General features: G+C 41.6%; 1 protein-coding gene across 1 annotated transcript in view; it reads left to right on the forward strand.

Moving 5' to 3' along the window:
* The first annotated feature begins 1,100 nt into the window (after window positions 1-1,100).
* Window positions 1,101-22,337, forward strand: part of CLTCL1 (clathrin heavy chain like 1) — a 124,262-nt gene continuing 103,025 nt past the window's right edge. The window contains 1 exon segment of the mRNA XM_087423744.1: window positions 1,101-1,198. Coding sequence (XP_087279870.1) covers window positions 1,157-1,198 — 42 coding nt within the window. The 5' untranslated portion in view covers window positions 1,101-1,156.

The following is a 22,337-nucleotide window of genomic DNA, read 5'->3' on the forward strand; positions in this document are numbered from 1 at the left end:
TTGGCTAATATTGGAAAAGAGATTTAATTTTAAAGTGAACAGTCTGTTCTCTTTTTTAACATATTTTTGGCTACTAGATTGTGAAGCTATTGTGCAAACAATTGCACCATCACTGTGTTAGTCACAGTGGGCCACCCATTTCTTAAAATCACCAGTGAGCAATGTGCAGCGTAGAGAAGGATATCGAATACGCTGTGGAGTGTGAAAGCAGAATGCCCAAGGCCTCCCCTTCTCTGACAAACATCTTCTATGCAGCTGAGCCATCTGCATGCGAAACACATCTCCAAACGGTGCCTCACAAAACAACCGACTGCTGGGCAAACCAGGTGTGGGCTCTAGTTCCGGACCAGCTACTACTATCGTGCGGTCACAGGCAATCCAGGTGACCCTCACTGGCCTTCGGTTGGTCCAGCTACTGCTAGATGTGATCTTTGCAGACTCTCAGCACTGATATTCCGACACAGTATTCTCTAGAAATGTAGGAGCCAGCAACGATGTTTCCTAAAGGCGCAGGAGCTGAGCCTTGCCAAGAAACACATCTGCACACACACTTCCGAAACGCCCTTTGCGGTGTTTTTAGCACATCTGTGCCTGAATTAAAAAAGTGTCCCTGAACTCAACTGTCCAGAGTGTGAGGCAGAACTTCGCCGGCCGCCCACCCTGTACACATGGGCTCTAGGCAAGCGCAGTCCAGGAACTTGGTTTACCTCTGCTGAAAACCCCTCACTCCGCGAACTAGCTGAGGGCGACTCACCCCTAGTCTGCGGCCCGCGCACACCTGCCTGAGCACCGGCCCACTGCAGGCAGGGACGCGATCCACCTTACGCGCACACCTGCTCTGGCCACTGGCCGGGAGGTTAGCCCGGGAACACCCCACAGCCCCGCACACAGCTGCCCCGGCCACCCCCCAGGGCAGCACAGACTCGCTCTTGCTGGGGGGTACCGGAAGCGGGACGACGCGCGGACTACTTTTCGCGGACCCTCAGGCGGCGGGCGGAGGGATGCCGCGCAGGGTCTGCGCAAAAGTGGGCGCGTGCGGGACGGGCCCGGAGCAGTGCGCCTGCGCGGCTGCTGCCGCCCCCGCTGCCGCCCGTCAGCCTGCCAGCTCGCCAGCCCGCGCGAGGGGACCCGCTGCTGCGTCGGCCCTGCGCCCACCATGGCGCAGATCCTCCCCATCCGCCTCCAGAAGCACTTCCAGGTGAGGCCCGGGCTCCGGCGCCAAGGTGGGCGGGCCCCTAGGCGACTCGCGCGCTCCGTCCTGTCAGCCGCGCCCACACCTCCCGGAGGACCCGGCGGGAGCGGCCGACTGGCCGGCGGCCCCCGACCCCGTCCCCGCCCCCGGTGGAAGCGGCCGGGGCGCCCAGGTGGTGTCGGGGCGTCGGCCGGTGCAGGGGGAGCCGCGGGGTCGCATGTGCAGACCCGCCAGGTGTGCTGTGGCTGAAACCCGTTATCCGCTCCCCACGGTCGGCTCCGGGGGGTCGTGGTCGAGAAGCACTTCTCGGCGGCGCCGACCTCGACGGCATGCCGAGGGCGCCGGGTGATGGAACCGACGTCTGCGTGTGCCCTCCGAGCCTCTGGAAGGCCGACCGACCGGCGGGGCACGTGGGTCCCAGCCCGCGCTCTACAGCCCTGAGCCCTGCGCCCCTGCCGGAGCTCCTCTTGCGTTTCGCGGCCCTTTACCCGGAGTTTGCTTCTCTTGGCCACCCGAGTCAGTGGGGGGGCTCGTGGGGGAGGAGCTTCAAGGGGTGTGACCAAAGAGGAAAATTAATCATGATTTGTTTTTAAAAGACCCTTTCAATACAATAACACCCCCAAAGTTGAGCTTTTCCAGTTTTTTCTATCTGTAGCTCTCCTAAAGTATTTGTGCCTCAGGAAAATAAAGATTGGCTGCCTGTGTTTGAACAAGAGTTCAGTACAGGCTATGCACAGTACTTCAGTCACATCACACGCACGTGTCACACCTGACAAGGCTGATAGGATCCTCATTTTACAGGTGAGGAGATGGGGCTAGATGAACAGGAGCCACTGGCTCTGTCCTAAGTGCTGTATGTTAGATTATCACAATCCCATAAGACACACATGATCTTCTGTTTTCTAGATGAGGAAACCAAGGCACAAAGATGTTAAATAAATAACCTGGCTTATGTCGTTCAGCGACTAAGAGCAGGATTCAGACTCAGGTCTTTTTGACTATACAGCTGTATAGCAAGGAATGTGGTGGATGGAAAGATCATGTTTTCACCACGCAGAGCACTTTTAATTCTGTATCCAAATGAGAAAGGCCCTGGGAGTCAGATAGTGACCATTCAAATCCTCCCATTCTGCAGATTGGAAACTCGATACCTAGAGTATCCTGCCCTGGTCACTTGGTGAGTGATACAGCTGGGGGTGTGTGGAGGTGGAAGTCTCCTGAACACCCATCTCCTCTCTGGGCTCCATTCTGCCACTAAGCTGAGCCAGTTGCCAGTAATGGGAAATAGCAAAACACAACTACTGCTGATAATTATATAATAATATAGTTATCATTTATTGAGCCATTTCTCCTGCCAATCACTATACTATATATGTTATAAATCTCATTTAATTTAATCCTCATGATAACTGAGGCACAGTGAGGTTAAATAGTTCAGGTAAAATTACACAGCTAGTAAGTGACAGAGCTTGGGTTCTAACCCAGATCTCTGACTCCAAAGCATGTGCATTACCTGCTATCTAAATATGTTCTCTTCAAAAGGCAGGGAAGCAGTAAGGCATTGTAAAGTCCCATCAAAGTTCATAATGTCTTGAAGGGATATATTCTATTATCTGGGAAATATTTGTGGCTTGTGGTGTACAGGCCATGTGAAGGGAACTCTGTGGTTTGTGGTCTCTAGCGTTAACCAGGTGTTGAGGCTGCTCTGCACTCCTTGTTTCCAGAGTCTGCACACTCTCCCTTCACTGCAGACATTTCGCAACTTCCGCCTGTTCCTTAAATCTGTGATCCTGCTACTCCCACTCGCTGCCAGCAGATGATTGGAGAAACAGAAGCCATAAACGAGGGATGTTCCTCACCTTCATGCCTGCAGCATTACAGACTTGTCTGTGGTCACCCTTTCCTGCCTTTTACCTCAGAAGCGAGGTTTTTTCTCTTGTCTGTGTTAGGGATCCTACATCCTTCCCACCTTTAACTGGGGCTTGCTCAGTAACATCTTCTGTTTCTGGTGTTTTCATCCCTTCCCTCTTGACGGCTTCTTCCTGTTTGTGTTCAACCATGCTCGTTATCTTCCATCTTTGCAAACAAACTCTGTCTCTCTCCTGTCCCCTTGAACCTCTTACCTCACAGCCACACGTTGTGAAAGAATTGCCTTATCCCTCCATCACTTCCCTTATGTTCCTCAGTAACCTTCTGTCTGGTTTTTGTCCCCACTGTTCTCTTCCATCTCTTCTTGCCAAGGTCACAAGTCACATATTCTTCCTTTTTTTTTTTTAACCTTCTAAAAAATGTAAAACCAATTTTTAGTTGGGCCATACAAAACAGGTTGTAGTTTGCCAACCCCACTATAAAAGGTAAACTCAAAGCCCCAGCATCACAAACATCTTGCATGACTTTCCAGCTGCATTTGACACTGTGCTTTACTGCCTTCTCAGGACCCTTTCTCTGCTGATTTCATCTCCCAGGGTTCCTCCTACCTCTCTGCCCACACCCCAGTTTCCTTTGTAGGTTCCTCATATGCATGAGCCTGGGGTCTGTCTTGAACCCCTTTATCTTTTCATTCAGTATGCTCTACTGGGTGATTGTATGTATTCCCATATGCTCAGTGTTCCCAGGCAAGCTGCATATTTTTGCTGAGCCTCAGAAGTGTGTGTAGGAGAGGCAATAGCAGGCTCTGGTTAAGAGCACAGACTGAGGCCAAATGGAAGGGTTTGAATTTGGACTCAGGCACTTACTGGCCATGCGAATTTGGGCAACTTTTGTAACCTTTTTGCGCCTCCATCTCTACGTCTATACAATAGAGATAAATATAGTTCTTGCCTCGTAGAGTTATTGTGAGGTTTTGAGTTAATAAGTGTGATAGGGGCTGGCCCAATGGCGTAATGGTTAAGTGCACGTGCTCTGCTTCAGTGGCCCCAGGGTTCGCAGGTTCAGATCCTGGGCGCAGACCTATGTACTGCTTATCAAGCCATGCTGTGGCAGGTGTCCCACATAAAATGGAGGAAGATGGGCACAGATGTTAGCTGAGGGCCGATCTTCCTCAGCAAAAAGAGGAGGATTGGCAACAGATGTTAGCTCAGGGCTAATCTTCCTCACCAAAAAAAATAATAATAATAAATGTGATAAATGTGAAGTGTCGAACAGTGTGTGGTACATAATCAAGCACTGTGTTCTTGTCAGCTCTTATTGCCATTGTGACAGCTGTCTGTTGGAGAAGGCCATTGGATGATCCATAGGTTCCTCAGACACATCATGTTCAGAAATAGGGTTCTCTTTTCTCCCCAAATATGTATCTTCTTCAGTTTCCAGCCAGGAACCTAAGAGACATTCCTGAGTTCTCCCTATCCTGTTGGTTCTTCCTCCCGTTCATTTTTGGCATATTCTGCCACTCTCATCATGACTGGCACTGCCCTGGACTGTGCCAATACTCCTCACCTAGATAGCTGCACTCACTTTGTCTGTGGTTGTCTGCCGCTGGTCTTGCCTTCCTGCGGTCCATTCTCTAGCACATAGGCAAAGAGATCTTCTCAAGGATAAACATCTACTTAAAAGTCTGTCAGTGCGTGGTTCCTTGCTGCCTCCAGAATGAAAATGCCAGACTCCTAAGTGCCATGTAAAGTCCTGCCTAATCTAGCATCTGCTCAGCAATCTTGCGCTCCCCTTCTCGTTCTTCGTTCTTCGAGACCTTCTCTGGAGCCTGACACTCTTGCCCTTGGGCTTTGGCATGTGCCATTGCCTCTTTCCAGGCACATTCCTCCCCTCACCCCTCTCATTACCCAACCAAGTGCTGCTTAGCCTTCTGGTGTCTGCTTAAGTGACACTCTCTGAAAGCTGTCCCTGACTTATCAGAGTTAGGAGCCCTTCCTCTGTGCCCCCGTGGCCTTTGGGGCTTTCCTTATGATGGCCCTCATGCCATGCTATTATAGTTGTTCATTTTCCCTGGGGGACCACAAGCTCAGGGAGGGCAGGATCTCCTCTTATTTGCAATTGTATTCCCACTGCCTGATACATAATAGGCCCTCAGATCTTTGAAGGAATGAAACCAATTTCATAATAAAATGTTTGTGTAATCAGTGACTGATCAGTTATAATGTAGATTGTCTAATGACAAGGTTTGTAGGCTTTTCCAGGCCCTCCAGACTGCTCACTTGTGACCAACCTACTGTAAGTCTATTAAGAGTGCTCTGGCTTGCCTCACTGACCTTGCTTTATTTCTGCCTCACCTCTGTCCACCTGATCACTCCCCCAAACCAAAAATTCCTTAAGAAAAGAAAGTAGAAATCATTTCTCCAGTTGTACAACATTAGGAAGGAGAGAATATAGACCAATGAGTGATAAAATATCAGTTCTATTCATTTAAATTTAGTTTTTCCTCTAGATCTTGGTTTCTGTGCCATGCAGAGAAAAATAATTCCAGCCACTTTTGTGAATCTAATTGTAAGAATATTAATTTTTTTGTTTTTAATTTTTATTTGTTTCTTATGAAAATTCTCAGACCAGGTTTTCCGCAGAGGAAAAACAGTAGTTTTATAGTGGTCAGTGGGAAAAAGAAATAAACTTTTCAGGAATGCACCTAGAGCAGAAGCTGCACTTTTACATATAGTGCATAGTAATAAAGCATTCCTCTTCAGCGTAAGATCATAGTAATGTATTTCGATTTATTTATCTTGTCACCCTGGTTTTGAGAGGACTGGTTCTGTAGAAATATTTTTCTTGTATTACACTTACTAGTTGAACTATTTTTTTGTTTTGTTGATGTCATAATAGTTTATAACATTGTGAAATTTCAGTGGTACATTATTATTTGTTAGTCATCTATAAATGCGCCCCTTCATCTCTTGTGCCCACCCTCAACCCATTTCCCCCGTTAACCACCAAACTGTTCTCTCTGACGGTGTGTTAGTTTATCTTGCACATATGAGTGAAATCATACAGTGTTTGTCTTCTCTGTCTGGCTTATTTCACTTAAGATAATACCCTCCAGGTCCATCCATGTTGTTGCAAATGGGATGATTTTGGGTTTTTTTATGGCTGAGTAGTATTCCATTGTATATATATACACCACATCATCTTTATCCAGTCATCTGTTGATGGACACTTGGGTTCCTTCCGCTTCTTGGCTATAGTGAATAATGCTGTGATGAACATAGGGGTGCATAAGCCTCTTTGGATTGTTGAGTTCAAGCTCTTGAGGTAAATACACAGTAGTGGGATAGCTGGATCATAAGGTATTTCTATTTTTAATTTTTTGAGTAATCTCCATACCGTTTTCATAGAGGCTGCACCAGTTTGCATTCCCACCAGCAGTGAATGAGGGTTTCCTTTTCTCTACAACCTTTCCAAAATTTGTTATTTTTTGTCTTTGTGATTATTGCCATTCTAACAGGTGTAAGGTGACATCTTAGTTTAGTTTTGATTTGCATTTCTCTGATGGTTAGTGATGTTGAACATCTTTTCATGCGCCTATTGGCCATCTGTATATCTTCCTTGGAAAAATATCTGTTCATATCCTTTGCCCGTTTTTTGATTGGGTTGTTTGTTTTTTTATTGTTCAGTTGTGTGAGTTCTTTATATATTATAGAGATTAACCCCTTTTCAGATATATGATTTGCAAATATTTTCTCCCAGCTGGTGGGTTGTCTTTTCGTTTTGATCCTGGTTTCCTTTGCCTTGCAGAAGCTCTTTAATCTGATGAAGTCCCACTTGTTTATTTTTTCTTTTGTTTCCCTTGTTCCAGTAGACATGGAATTCGAAAAGATCCCTCTAAGACTGATGTCAAAGAGTGTACTGCCTATATTTTCTTCTAGGAGTTTTATAGTTTGAAGTCTTACCTTCAAGTCTTAGATCCGTTTTGAGTTAATTTTTGTGTGTGGTCTAAGACAGTGGTCTACATTCATTCTTTTGCATGTGGCTGTCCAGCTTTCCCAGCACCATTTATTGAAGAGACTTTTCTTTCTCCACTGTATGTCCTTAGCTCCTTTGTCAAAGATTAGCTGTCTGTAGATGTGTGGTTTTATTTCTGGGCTTTCAGTTCTGTTCCATTGATCTGTGTGTCTGTTTTTGTATCAGTACCGTGCTGTTTTGATTATTATAGTTGTGTAGTATATTTTGAAGTCAGGGATTGTGATGCCTCCAGCTTTGTTCTTTTTTCTCAGGATTGCAGTAGCTAGTCAGTCTTTTATTGCCCCATATGAATTTTAGGATTCTTTGTTCTATTTCTGTGAAGATTGTCCTTGGGATTGTGATTGGGATTGCGTTGAATCTGTAGATTGCTTTAGGTACTGTGGACATTTTAACTATATTCTTTCAATCCATGTGCATGGAATATCATTCCATTTCTTTATGTCATCATCGATTTCTTTTAATAATGTCTAATAGTTTTTGTTGTATAGGTCTTTTACCTCCTTGGTTAAATTTATTCCTAGATATTTTATTCTTTTGATTGCGATTGTAAACGGGATTGTATTCTTGAGTTCTCTTTCAGTCAGTTTATTATTAGAGTATAGAAATGCATCTGATCTTTGTAAGTTGATTTTGTACCCTGCAACTTTGCTATAGTTGTTGATGATTTCTAATAGTTTTCTGATGGATTCTTTAGGGTTTTCTATGTATAAAATCATGTCAGCTGCAAACAGCAAGAGTTTCACTTCTTCATCACTTATTTGGATTCCTTTTATTCCTGTTTCTTGCCTAATTGCTCTGGCCAAAACCTCCAGTACTATGTTGAATAACAGTGGTGAGAGTGGGCACCCTTGTCTTGTTCCTGTTCTTAGAGGGATGGCTTTCAGTTTTTCCCCATTGAGTATGATGTTGGCTGTGGGTTTGTCATATATGGCCTTTATTATGTTGAGGTACTTTCCTTCTATACCCATTTTCTTGAGAGTTTTTATCATAAATGGATGTTGGATCTTGTCACATGCTTTCTCTGCATCTATTGAGATGATCATGTGGTTTTTATTCCTCGTTTTGTTAATGTGGTGTATCACATTGATTTGCAGTGTTAAACCATCCCTGTGTCCCTGGTATAAATCCTACTTGATTGTGTTGTATGATCTTTTTAATGTATTGCTGTATTCGCTTTGCCAGTATTTTGTTGAAGATTTTTGCATCTATGTTCATCAGTGATATTGGCCTGTAATTTTCGTTCTTTGTGTTGTCCTTGTCTGGCTTTGGTATTGGTGATATTGGCTTCGTAGAGTGTGTTAGGGAGTGTTCCGTCTTCCTCTGATTTTTGGAATATTTTGAGAAGGATGGGTATTAAATCTTCTTTGAATGTTTGGTAAAATTCTCTGGAGAAGCCATCTGGTCCTGGACTTTTATTTTTTGGGAGGTTTTTGATTACTGTTTCGATCTCTTGTGGTTGATCTGTTCAGATTCTCTATTTCTTCTTGATTCAATTTTGGGAGGTTGTATGAGTCTAAGAATTTATCCATTTCTTCTAGATTGTCCAATTTGTTGGCATATAGTTTTTTGTAGTATTCTCTTATCATCTTTTGTTTCTGTGGTATCCATTGTAATTTCTCCTCTTTGATTTCTAATTTTATTTATATGAGCCTTCTCTCTTTTTTTTCTTGGTGAGCCTGGCTAAGGGTTTGGCAATTTTGTTTATCTTCTCAAAGAACCAGCTCTTTGTTTCATTGATCCTTTCTACTGTTTTTTTGGTTTCAATTTCATTTATTTCTGCTCTAATTTTTATTATTTCCCTCCTTCTGCTGACTTTGGGCTTTGTTCTTCTTGTTCTAATTCTCTTAGGTGTAGTTTAAGATTGCTTATTTGGGATTTTTCTTGTTTGTTAAGGTGGGCCTGTATTACTTGAATTTCCCTCTCAGGACCACTTTTGCTGCATCCCATATGAGTTGGTATGGTATTTTCATTTTCATTTGTCTGCAGCTATTCTTTGATTTCTCCTTTAATTTCTTCAGTGTCCATTGGTTGTTCAGTAGCATGTTGTTTAATCTCCACATCTTTGTCACTTTCCTAGTTATTTTCTTGCAGTTGATTTCTAGTTTGATAGCATTATGGTCGGAAAAGATGCTTGTTATGATTTCAATCTTCTTAAATTTATAGAAGCTTGCCTTCTTTCCCAACACATGGTCTATCCTTGAGAGTGTTCCATGTGCACTTGAGAAGAATGTGTATTCTGCTGTGTTTGGATGGAGTGCTCTCTCTATATATCTATGAAGTCCATCTGGTCTAATTTTTTTTTTGTGAGGAAGATCAGCCCTGAGCTAACATCTATGCCAATCCTCCTCTTTTTGCTGAGGAAGACTGGCCCTGAGCTAACATCCATGCCCATCTTCCTCCACTTTATATGAGATGCCGCCACAGCATGGCCTGACAAGCGGTGCATCGGTGCGCACCCGGGATCCGAACCCGGGCCGCCAGCAGTGGAGCGCGCGCACTTAACCGCTATGCTATGGGGCTGGCCCCTGGTCTAATTTTTTAAGTCCACTATTTCCGTATTGACTTTCTGTCTGGATGTTCTATCCATTGATGTAAGTGGGGTGTTAAGGTCCCCTACTATTATTGTGTTGTTGTTGATATCTCCTTTTAGATTTGTTAATAGTTGCTTTATGTACTTTGGTGCTCCTGTGTTGGGTGCATATGTATTCATAAGTGAAATGTCTTCTTGGTGGAGTGTCCCTTTTGTCATTATATGTTACCCCTCTTTGTCTCTCATTACTTGTTTTACCTTGCAGCCTACTTTGTCTGGTATAAGTATGGCAACACCTGCTTTCATTTGCCGTTAGCTTGGAGTATCGTCTTCCCTTCCTTCACTCTAAGCCTGTGTTTGTCTTTAGAGCTGAGATGTTTTTCCTGGAGGCGGCAAATTGTTGGGTCTTGTTTTTTAATCCATCCAGCCACTCTGTGTCTTTTGATTGTGAAATTCAATGCATTTATGTTTAGAGTGATTATTGATATATGAGGGCTTAATGCTGCCATTTTATCACTTGCTTTCAGTTGTTATGTATTTCTCTTGTTTCTCATCCCATATATTTCTGACTGCCAGTTCTGCCAGTTCTGGTGACTCTCTATGATGGTTTTCTCAGTTTTCTCTTTATCATTTGTGTCTTTGTTCTGATTTTTTGTTTAGTTGTTACCATGAGGTTTGTATAAAAGATATCATAGATGAGATAGTCCATTCCCTGATAGCCTCTTTTTCCCCTAGTCTAAGCAGGTTTCATCCCTTTCCTCTTCCCCTTCTAAGTTGTTGTCACAGTTTATTCCGTTATTTGTTGTGAATTTGTGGTTAAAATGAAGTGGGAGTATTTATTTTCAATGTTTTCTTTCCCTTTATCTTTAGAGTTATGATTGTTTGCTAATCTGTTCTGATAGAGAGTTGCAATTTTCTGATTTTGTCTGCCTATTTATCTCCTTGCTCAAGGCTTTGTAAACCCTTTCTTCTTTTTTTTTTTTCCAGATCTGAGGGCCTTCTTGATCAAATCTTGTAGGGTCAGTCTTGTGGCAATGAACTCCCTCAGCTTTTGTTTATCTGGGAAAGTTTTTATTTCTCCATCATATCTGAAAGATATTTTCACTGGATATAGTATTCTTGGCTGAAAGTTTTTGTCTTTCAAAATTTTGAATATATCATTCCACTCTCCTAACCTGTAGGGTTTCTGCTGAGAAATCCGCTGAAAGCCTGATAGGGGTTCCTTTGTAGGTTATAATCTTCTGTCTTGCTGCCCTTAATATTTTTTCTTTGTCATTGATTTTTGCCAGCTTTACTAATATATACCTTGGAGAAGGTCTTTTTACGTTGATGTAATTAGAAGTTCTGTTGGCTTCTTTTACATGTAGTTCCAGCTCCTCCAGGTTTGGGAAGTTCTCAGTTATTGTTCTTTGAACAAGCTCTCTGATTCTTTTTCCCTCTGGAATACCTATAATCTTTATGTTGCGTTTCCTAATTGAGTTGGATATTTTTCGGAGAATTTCTTCATTTCTTTTTAGTCTAAGTTCTCTCTTCCTCCATCTGAAGCATTTCTGTATTCCTGTGTTCTAGATTGCTAATTCTATCCTCCATATTATCAGCTCTGTTGTTTAAGGACTCCAGATATTTCTTTATCTTATCCATTGTGTTTTTCATCTCCAACAATTCTGATTGGTTTTTCTTTATAGTTTTGATCTCTTTTGTGAAGAATTCCCTTTGTTCAGTAATTTGGTTCCTGATTTCATTGAATTGTCTTTCAGAATTCTCTTGTAACTCGTTGAGTTTTCTTATAATGGCTGTCTTGAATTCTCTGTCGTTTAGATTGTAGATTTTAGTGCCTTCAAGATTGATTTCTGGATGTTTGTCTTTTTCCTTCTGGTCTGGAGTATTAATATATTTCTTTATACCATTTGATGGAGTGCATTTGTGCCGCTGCATGCTGATAGTTTCTGGATGCAGGTTCCATCTGCCGCCACCTGGTGGGGGCAGGAGCTGTGTATTCTGAGCCTGCTGCCATGATCACCATTAGCTGTGCCTGTCCAAGCCTGGGCCACTCCTTGGGGTCACCATGGCCCTGTGGGGTCTTCCACCAAATGGGAAAATAGTCATGTGGGAGGCTCAGGGCTGCTGCCGCCTGCTCCCACAGTCCCGTGGAGTTGTGCTCCCCGCTTTGGGGCGGCAGCAGTACTATGGGCAGCGGTTCACAGCAGCTGGGAGCTTGTTTGGTTTGTGCTGCCTTCTGCTCCTAGGTTGAACCAGCCATTGTGCTTGGTGGGCAGGACCTCCCCTCTGAGACTGAACCAAAGCCACTCCCTGGGATCACAGTGGGGTTGTGGACTCTCCCACTGGATGAGAGAGTGATCACACGGGGGCTCAGGGCTACTGCCTCCTGCTCCCACAGTCTGTGGAGTTGTGCTCCCTTCTTCAGGGCTGCAGCAGTACTATGGGCATTCACAGCAGCCGGGAGCTCATTTGGTTCGCCCAGACTTGTAGCTCAGCTGCCGTCTGCTTCTAGGTCACACCAACCATTGTGCTTGGTGGGCAGGCCCTCCCCTCTGGGACCGAGCCAAAGCCACTCCCAGGGACCGCGGTGGGGTTGTGGACTCTCCCACTGGACAAGAGAGTGATCACATGGGGCTCAGGGCTACTGCTGCCTGCTCCCACAGTCCTGCTGAGACATGCTTCCCCGCTTCCGGGCCGCAGTGGTACTGTGGGCATTCATGGCAGCCAGGAGCTTGTTCACCTGGTTGGCAGCTCAGCTGCCCTCTGCTCCTAGGTCACACCAGCCTTTGTGCTTGGTGGATGGGGCTTCCCCACTGGGTCCAAGCCTGCACTGCTCTCTGTGGGCTGCGTAGCCTTGAGGACTCTCCCACCAGATGGGGAAGTGATCACACCGGGGCTCAGTGCTGTCACCTGTTTTCATAGTCGTGCCGAGGCACACTCCCACCTTTAGGGCTGCAGCGATGCTATGGTCACTCTAGCCAGGAAAGCAGTCTCACGCATGCACTGGGCTGCCTGGGGTCACCTATCTCCACCACCTCCTTGGGGGGTACTCCATCCACCTTCAGATATATAGCTGTGTGGGTCTCTCAGGCATCCTGATATGCTGTGTGGGTATCCTCTGCTGATCAATAAATGTCCTTTTAGTTGTAGTTCGAAGGGGGAGAGATACAGGAAACAGGTCACTCTGCCATGTTGCTGACGTCACTCTATCTGAACTATTTTTAAATTCAGATATCGGAGTTTGAAACTTGTTGCTGTTTGTGATCCCTGAGAATGCAAAAAAAGCTAAAGGGCTAAGAATTGATGACACCTTGATTCAGAAGAGGAATGGCTGAACAGTTCGGTGGCAGAGGAATTCTATTATGAGCCCTAGGTAATTTTCTCCCAACTGTATCAAAAAGCAGCAGGTGGTTTGTAAGAGTTTTGAAATGTGGTACAGCTCGATACACATATCGAGAACATATAAATGTGTTCCCTTAAGGTTTTGATTATGTAGCATATCCCTGAAGTGATGTTCTTAACAGACAGAGAGTCTGCAGACTATGAGCTTTGTAAATTATAGGAGCAAGGTGGTCACTGGTCTTAGTCAGTGCTTCTCAGTCTAGGCTGGGACTTTAAAAACAACTCTGCAGTTGCCCACCTCAAACTTTAAATCAGAATCTCTGACAGGTGGGGTGGGACTTGGGCATTTCTTCCCAGCTGAGTCTCACTCACAGCTTGGTGGAACCAATCTTCCAGATGTTAGTCATTATTCATAATTAAAGAAAGAGTTCAATTTTTGAAGCCTTTTTACATGTGAGGAGGGAAAGCTGAACTCGAAGGAGTAGATTGAGCTTGGACTGAAAACAGTTCATGAGCACCTGTATCTGCTGGAGAGGCTCCCGGGAGTCACTCTGAAAGGGGACACTGTCCACAGCCCAGTACATGTTTGGTTTATGTTGCAATCTTATTTTGTGAAATGGTTTTTGATATACTAAGGCAAAACAATGGTAGGCTCATTGTGTCCTAAAATTGTTGTACACCTGTGTAAAACTTTTTTCAAGTCTTGTGTAAGCTGTTAAATTTTCCCTCTTGGTGGACTGATGATCTTTGTATTGGAATAGATACTGGGCCAGTCATTTACCTTCTGACTTTCTTGTTTACAAAGTAAGGAAAGTAACCACTTGCGCCCCTGGACGGAGCATGTGGGAGGTGAGCCTTTGTGAGAGTCCCACAACAGTGGCATGGTGAGTGACCACATATATTAAATGAATTTAAATAGGGCCTCTTTGGAAAAACAACTCATCACCATAGAATACATTTAAATGTTCAAAATCCCTAAAATGCACAAGATTCCCAGTACTTCTTGAATTTATTGGGTTGAAAGATCTTATCAAGTCCTAGGAGGATCTTAGTCAAGTTTCCTCTCTACCAGGTTCTTGGGCATTCTATAGCTGGGGCAAAAGTCTTTCTGGAGCAAGCTTTAAAGTAATACATATATACGGGGAGCATAGCCCCAAACAGAAAGTGTAATTGAAGATTAAAGCCTTTCTGTTCAACCTCTGGGTCTTTCTCCCCAGAAGAAACCACTATTAAGGAAACCATTATATCTTGCAGAAAATGATTAAAGGAATCCAACTAGAAATATTCTCCTGCCCTTTGCTTTTGTAACTTAATACAGTTTGAAGATCTTTCTTTTAAGATCACATACAGATAACAGCATATATTGGGCAGTATTCTTCATCAATATCCTTCTGGAGCAGTAGTTGTTGGAACACTGTCACCCCATCCTGTAAGTATTTCTTTGCTTTCCCCTGCTCTTTTTTGATTTTTCTTTCCTTTGTTGCTTCACCAAATTTTCTGTGTTCTGTCTGTTCCACATTTTCTTCTGATTCTCTTGCTTGAGGCCTGCTGGTGGCCTCCATGCTGGGGAGAGATTAGCATCACTCTTAGCTGGCTGAAGAAGGATGCCACAGAGCTGGGATAGCAAAGTTCAGTGACAGAATTAGAATCCAAACAGATCTTGACAGGCTGGAATCCAACTAGTTGACATTTAACAGGGATAAATATAGGGTCTTATGCATTGGTTTTAAAATACAGAAAACCTGCAGTAGTGTAATTTGAGAGAGGTTCTGTAAAGCACTATACAAATGTAGTTTTTTAACTACCCTGAACTAACCTAGCCCTAGAATTTTAGGTAAGTTCTAGAAGAGACCTTAATATCATCATTCTTCATAGGCCATCATTTACAAAGCTCCCTCTTTAAGCTAGGAAAGGTTGCTCGTAATTTTGAAATATTAAAATATATTTTGTTAAATTGCAGGTGAACTAAATCTGACTGCTTAAAATAAGTAACTCCTTTACTAGTTAACTATTTAACATCCTTGTGCTGGCCACTGGGACAAGGCAATGAATGAGCCTGGCAAGGAGACAGGTACCGAAGGAAAAAGGACTAGCATATTCAAAGGCACAGAGGCATGAAAACACAGAGGCATGCAGGGCAAATGGAGCTTCTGGCTCTTTGATTCGGGCAATTGGTTTTTTCACCAACAGTCTTGTGTAAACACAGCTGTAACCCTCCCAGTCAGACTGCTCTCCCTAAGCCCCTTAAATATAGCAACCACAGGACTGTCAGATGAGTAGTTTCTTTTTACGTTGTCTCCTGTGTCAGATTTGAACTTGGATTTGTTTAATTGCAGGGCTTGAGAACTAAAAAGGATCATTAGATGGTGTTTTGTCTACTTTTGATTAACTCTTACATGGACTGTTTTAAATGTGTAGCTAGGTTACCTGTCAGAATAATTATTCTAAGAAATCAGGAGTCCTTAGTTATTTCTACTAACTAATGAAAAAAACCTAGCTTTGGGCACATCACTTCTCTGGGACTGTTTTCTGCATATGGAGTAAAACTCAGTGTTATTTGGTATTTTAAATGTAAAAGTTCTTTTTGTACGATTGTCCCAATCCCAGGATTGTGGGATTCCTGGCCCCAGCCCAGAAACTGTTCTCTAGTCCTTGTACAATTAAAATTTCCCTGGCTGTTTCCAAAGACTGCAAGATACCACCCTTGGTTGAGTACCATTGTCTTCATTTCCTCTGGTTCTAATAGTTCTGACTTATTTTTGGTCCATATTTCCAGATGTTAAGATACTGTCTTATGTTTGTGAGGCACTTTTACCTTTTCCAAATGCCATGAATGTGTGCATATGCTTTTATATGAGGAACTGGACTCAGTCACTAATACTTAAGAACCTACTATGCTCAGGAGATTGGGTACAAATTCTTGATGATATTTGGAGTTGAAATCAGAATGTTGCCATGTTGACCCAGCATTGATCCCCAAACTAAGAATAAAATGACTTGTTGGAAAACCTAGGTCCACTTAAGTGTACAACTGTGTCTAGAGAGCATCCAATCCTATTCTGCTAAAACTTGAGAAAGGTTGAGTAAAACAAGAATGGTTGCTTACCAACACGTGGCTGGTTTTGGTTGTGTCCTCATTCACGGCCAAATTATTTTGAAGCTAATTCCAGACATCATATTTTGTTCTTAAATACTTTAAGATGTATCTCCAAAAGAGAACTCTTTATTTTTTTTCCAATTTTTAAAAATTGTGGCAAAATATACATAACATAAAATTCACCATCTTAACCATTTTTAAGTATACAGTTCAGTGGTTTAAAGTACATTCATATTGTGCAACCATCACCACCAACCATCTCCAGAACTCTTTTCATCTTGCAAAACAACCTCTGTACCCATTATACAATGACTCCCCATCCCCCTCCCCCAGCCCCTGGCAGCCACCGTTCTACTTTCTGTCTCTGTGAATCTGACTACTCTAGGTACCTCATATAAGTAGAATCATACAGTATTTGTCTTTTTGGTGATTGGCTTATTTCACTTAGAATAATGTCCTCAAGGTTTATCCATGTTGTAGCATGTGTCAGAATGTCCTTCCTTTTTAAGGCTGAATAATATTCTATTTTGTGTATATGCCACATTTTGCTTATCCATTTATCTGTCAATAGACACTAAGAACTTTTTATTTTTAAAACAAACTCTAATAACATTATCACACCTAAAAAATCAGTAATTCCTCAATGTCATCAAATACCTTGTCAATGTTAATTTGTCTCAAATGTTTTCTACCTTTGGTTTGTTTGAATCAGCATCCAAAGAAGGTCTACACATTGCATTTGGTCAATATTTTGTCTTAGAGCTGCTTTTTGAACAAAGCTTTGATCTTATTATTATTTTTTTGTGAGGAAGATCAGCCCTGAGCTAACATCTGATGCCAATCCTCCTCTTTTTTTTTTTTTCCTGAGGAAGACTGGCCCTGAGCTAACATCTGGGCCCATCTTCCTCTACTTTACATGGGACGCCGCTACAGCATGGCTCAACAAGCAGTGCGTCGGTGCGCACCCGGGATCCGAACCAGCGAACCCCGGGCCGCTGTAGCGGGAGGGCGCCCTTAACCGCTTGCGCCACCGGGCTGGCCCCATGATCTCATTTTTTGATACGTAACACAAATGTAGTATTTTATTTGTTTGTGTACATCTATCGTTTTTATTTGATAGTTCTTCCAAATCTGTTAAGATTCTATTCTGATTGTTACCCAGGTATATTGACAGTCTCAAAGTAGACCCTTAGCCCATAAAAAAAAAACCTGCTTATGGCTTCAACTAGAGTAGTTGTTCAAAATATTGACCAGCAGGTAATTAAGGTCAGAGCCCTGGGGTCTAGCACTAGGTAGACAGTGGTCCATACAGCCAGCACCCTTGGGTATGGTTCAGCTGTATACCTGCTTGTATACAAGCTCACTTCACACTTCTCTGTCTCATTTCAAGAGTTTTTTGTTTCATATATTATTTGAGCTTTTATGAGCTAGATGTTTTGAGAGATTCAAAATGAGGAGACCCTGAATCTGACTCTAAGAATAAACAAGTGATAAGGTATATGTGAGTGACAAATACAAAGCAAAGTTCTATATGCCATAAAAGTGCCATAGATAAAAGGCTTGGGATGGGGCCTTTATTGGCTATGGAAGTGACTTCTAGCTACCTCAGGAGAGCTAAGCCAAATGCTTTGCTGAAATGAAGATTTATTGTGCCACATTTGCTTGGCTTTAAGAAAATGAGGTTGATTTAGCATGACTTCTTAGTGAGCCCATATTGACTCCAAGGTATTCATGATGTTCTTTTTGAAGAGCTCACAAATCATCTGATGGATAATGTTGTAGAATCTGGAGGGGGGTACCTCAGATGCAGCAGTCTTATCTTCTAGAATCCCACTGCCTTCTGTCTTGAATATTGTACTATCTAGGACATTGATGTCATTCTGTTTTCCAGGATTTTTCTATCAATTGCAGACAGAGTAAATAAAACTAATCTGATCCACATCCTCCAGGGATTTATGATCTTAGACATTGTCATATAAGCCAACAGGGGACTAAGTAAGAAGAGGATGATGAGATTTGAGTGTAGCTCATACATGAGAAGGAGGTAGGACTGGGAGGTTTCCTTGTAATATGCGGAGTTTCGTGAGTTACTAAGTGTAGGTGGTTGTTGCCTTGTCGGACTTCTGCTATTTCTCATTCTTGGTTTGTTTAAATATGTTAACTTTCATTTAGTTAAATTATGTTCATCTTCATGGGCTGCTGCCCTGCCCTCCTCTAAGTCTCGGTGCTCCCTAAGACTCTGTGCCATGAGGTCCATGCCCGTTGTTCTCACTCATCACACTCTCTCTTGGTGATTTCATCCAGTCTCATGGCTTCACCTAACCATCTATATATAGATGACCCCTGTATTTTTATTTTGGGGGCAGAAATTTCCTTTAGACTTAGATAGAAAGTTAAGCGATACAATATTTAAGAAAATTCTGAAAGTAAAGAGGGCTGAGGAGGGCAAACCCTACCAGATGTTTAAAAACAATCTAAAGCCTCAATAAATAAAACAGTGTGGTACTGATGCATAGACAGATTTAAGGAACTGACTAGAAGAGTCAAAAATGGACACACATCTCTTGGACCTTTAATGTTGTTTCTGTTATAGATTTCATTGACTTAATATTTGCCCTCATCAAGAAAAGAGGAATCTTTTTGATCAGGAGTAGATGGTGGTTGTATTTCTTAGTTCATGGCACACTTGGTCCGTTCAAGCCTCTGTCTGCTTGGTTATTTCATTTTTACCTCCACTTCCTCACCATAGGCAAATATTCTAAAACTTGTATGTTCTCATGTACAATGTGTAATGTTGGATGCATGTTTAGTTACATAAGTGGAATTGTGTTATAGACCTTATTTGGTTAGTTTTGCACATCCCCCAACTTATATGCTGCATTGGTGACGATCACCAAAAATTAAAAAAAAAAGATATATACACAAGTAGATACAAATATATTTGGGAATTTAGTGTGAGATCAGGATAGCATTTCAAAGATTATTAACAAATGATATGGAGTAAACTGGATAGCCATTTAGAAAAAAGTAGAAGCTGGAACTTCATACAAAAATAAATATGGATCAGAAACTCAAACATAAAAAAGAAAGTATAAGTATTAGAAGAAAATGTGGAAAAGTCTTTCTAAGTATGACACCAGACCCAGTACACACACCTGAGGTCAATGAATTAGACTCCGTAGAAGTCTGCATAAACAGACTCAAAAGGTTTGCAGCTCACGTCAGAGAGCTAACTTTATTAATACATAAAAATTGCCTTCCAAGCAATAAGAGACATGAGCAAAGGGTATATAGAGACAGTTCACAGGAAAAGATATACAAATGGCTCTTGAACCTAAAAAGATGTTCAGACTTTACTTGTGAGAAGTACAAATTAAAAATTTTCATTTATCGAAGTGTAAAATATCAAGCTGTTGATAACGTGGCTGGAAAGGATGTAGAAAATAGGTATACTCATTTGGTGCTGGTTTTGGAAATATATTCCTTGTCCCATACAGTTCTACTTGTAGAAATTTATTCTACAGATATTTTAGTACATGTGCCAATTTCAGTATATCTGATCAAGGTAATTTATGGCAATGTTCAATGGTAATAGCAAAACATTAGAATAAGCCAACTAGCACTAGAAAGTGTATTAAATTATGCTACATCAATACAAGGAAATATTGAGTGAAAAGCAGAAAAGTGTATATAGTAGCCTGTCAATTAGAGGAGCCTATATAATACTAGAGAAATCTAAAATAAATTCAGATAAAAAATATTTTAGGCTTTGTGGGCTATAAGGGTTCTGCAGACTCCTGCATCTTTTTTTTTTAAACCTACCAAGTAGTAGACCTCTTTCCAAGTCACTACATACACATCAGATTCACTGTTTTTATTAGTTGGAAAGTATTCCAGTTATTGGCAAAGCTGTGGAGAATATCCTTGACATAATCCATTTTCTGCTAGAGCGTGAGAATTCTTTATGCACTCATCCTAGTATGTGTTTTTGTAGGATATATTAGTATAAGTTAAATTACTGGGTCATAGGGTATTTATTTAAAATTGATACTGATGTATGGTATGGCTTGTGAAATATTATTCTCTTCAACTCTGTGTGAATACCTGTTCTCCCACACTCTCGCCAACATTACATATTAATCAATTTCAGAATTTTTTCCCAAGCTGATGAAAGAAAATGGCATCTCATTTTCATTGGCATTTCTTTATTGGTGAGAATGAATATCTTATCTCTTCATTATCTGTAATGTTTCATTTGTAACAAAGCTGAGGTAAGTGTGGCAAAAATTGTAACATTTCACAGAGTTGGGTGTTGGATGCTTGAGTTTAGAATGCTCTCCAAATTTTGCTATATGCTTATAATATTTCATAATAAAAAAGGAAGACTCTGCTTAGGTCTCCAGGGAGCTTTCTTTTACCTCCTGTCCTCCCTCTGCCCCGCCCCCCCATCCCGGAGGTAACTTTTCATTGTCCCCTAGTCACATCTATTGGCAACTTCATATGGTTCACCCTAATACTAATTGTTCATTTCCACGGTCTGTGGGGCTCTGGACGGTGTGACTGTATCTTATGTATCTTAGTATTTTCAGAGTCTAGCACAGTGGCTAGTGGGTAGTATGTTTTCAGTCTTATTAATGGAATGAATGTATGAACAGTATTTGCTTTGAGAAAGTCTCAACTTTCATTTACTACACTGGTACATTACTACATGTACTACATTAACCTGCTACTTCAAATGGCTGTGTAATAGTTCTGAAACATCTGCATAAACACAAGCAGAGTATTATGAGCAACCTCTGTGGAGAAAGAAACATTGGAAAGAGAGGATGATACCAGGAAAGTTACACAATCAATAGGTTAAATATATTATAAATCATCAACCTGAATATGAGAAATGGCTTAGGACTCCTTCATGTCCTTTTATTATGTCTAAAATAGCTCTATTCTCCTGGAACTCTGTTACTTCACCCTGTTTGTTTTGTCATTGTAATAATCTCAGTTTAAAATAAGCTTGTTGGTTTCCTTTACTAGAATATGAGCTGGTGCAGAATCTTGTCTGCTTTATTGTCCATTGTGTCCCTAAAGCCTGGCACATAGTGGGTACTTGATATTTATTTGTTGAAAGAAAATCAGTTTTGTTCTTTTCTAGCTAGATCTCGGCTTAATTTTTTATCTTAATTTTAGTGAGTCATTTCTGCTAAATTAACAATAATGTACTAGTGTGTAGCCAGTGTGTGGATGTTCTTTGTGATGGGGAAAGGAATGCTGGAATAACAAGCAGGCAGGGTGTTTGTAGCAAATGAAGACTTGTTATAAAAACCTCAGGGTGTTAAAAAATGCCCTATGGTTGAATGTGTTTTCCTTGATTGTGTGTGCTTGATTTTAATCAACCTCATAGCAGTGTATAATTTACTTTTTAAATCCTCCCTTAATCTTTTTTTAAATTTTGGTAAAACATACTGAACATAAAATTTACCATTTTAACTATTTTTAAGTGTACAGTGTAGTGGCATTAAGTACATTCACATGGCTGTGCAACGATCACTACCATAAATCCCCAGAACTTTCATCTTCCCAAACTGAAACTCTGTACCCATTAAATGCTAACTCCTCAATACCCCCTTAATCTTGACTAAGAGATTCAACTTTTTCATTGATAAGTAGCTGAATCCACTAGAAAGAATATTCTTTTTTGTGTGTCTTCTCACAAATTACAAGAGTAACCTATGTGTATTCAAACAACAGGGATGTATAAGCAGTGAAAAGTGCAAGTGGTTCCCACGCCCCAGAGGTAACCAATGGTGAGTTTGGTGTGTAGTCTTCCAAACGTAGAAAAATATAAAAATTATAAAATTGCATTTTTCAGAGGAGTGAATAAATATGACTTATTCAGTGGAACTGAAAAGAACAGCAGAACTTGGGGGATACTCCCAAAGAACTGGAGAATACCACATTCTTTGTCTGAAATATCCTTTCCATCAGATCAACATGCAGCCTACTGCCTTTGACTTCTTTGAAGAAGTCTTTAAAGCTGGTTATTTTTACCTCTTGATTTGGGGGACAATTAATAGAAATTCAGGGTTGAAAAGGCTATGGTTGGGTATTCCCTTAGAAGTGAGAAGATCTCCTTTTGACTTAATTTCAGCCTAAATTATTTTTTCTCCAATAGTTGTCTCTGTTTCAGGAGGTAACTTCCTTTTACCTAATACTCTAGGGTCAAAGTTTCTGTCTGGCAAGCCCCTGAGGTAGTATTCTGAGTAGTACGGAGAGCC

Source organism: Ceratotherium simum, chromosome 35 (assembly GCF_057802395.1).
Source record: "Ceratotherium simum simum isolate JZ-2026a chromosome 35, ASM5780239v1, whole genome shotgun sequence".
NCBI classification, from domain to species: Eukaryota; Metazoa; Chordata; class Mammalia; order Perissodactyla; family Rhinocerotidae; genus Ceratotherium; species Ceratotherium simum.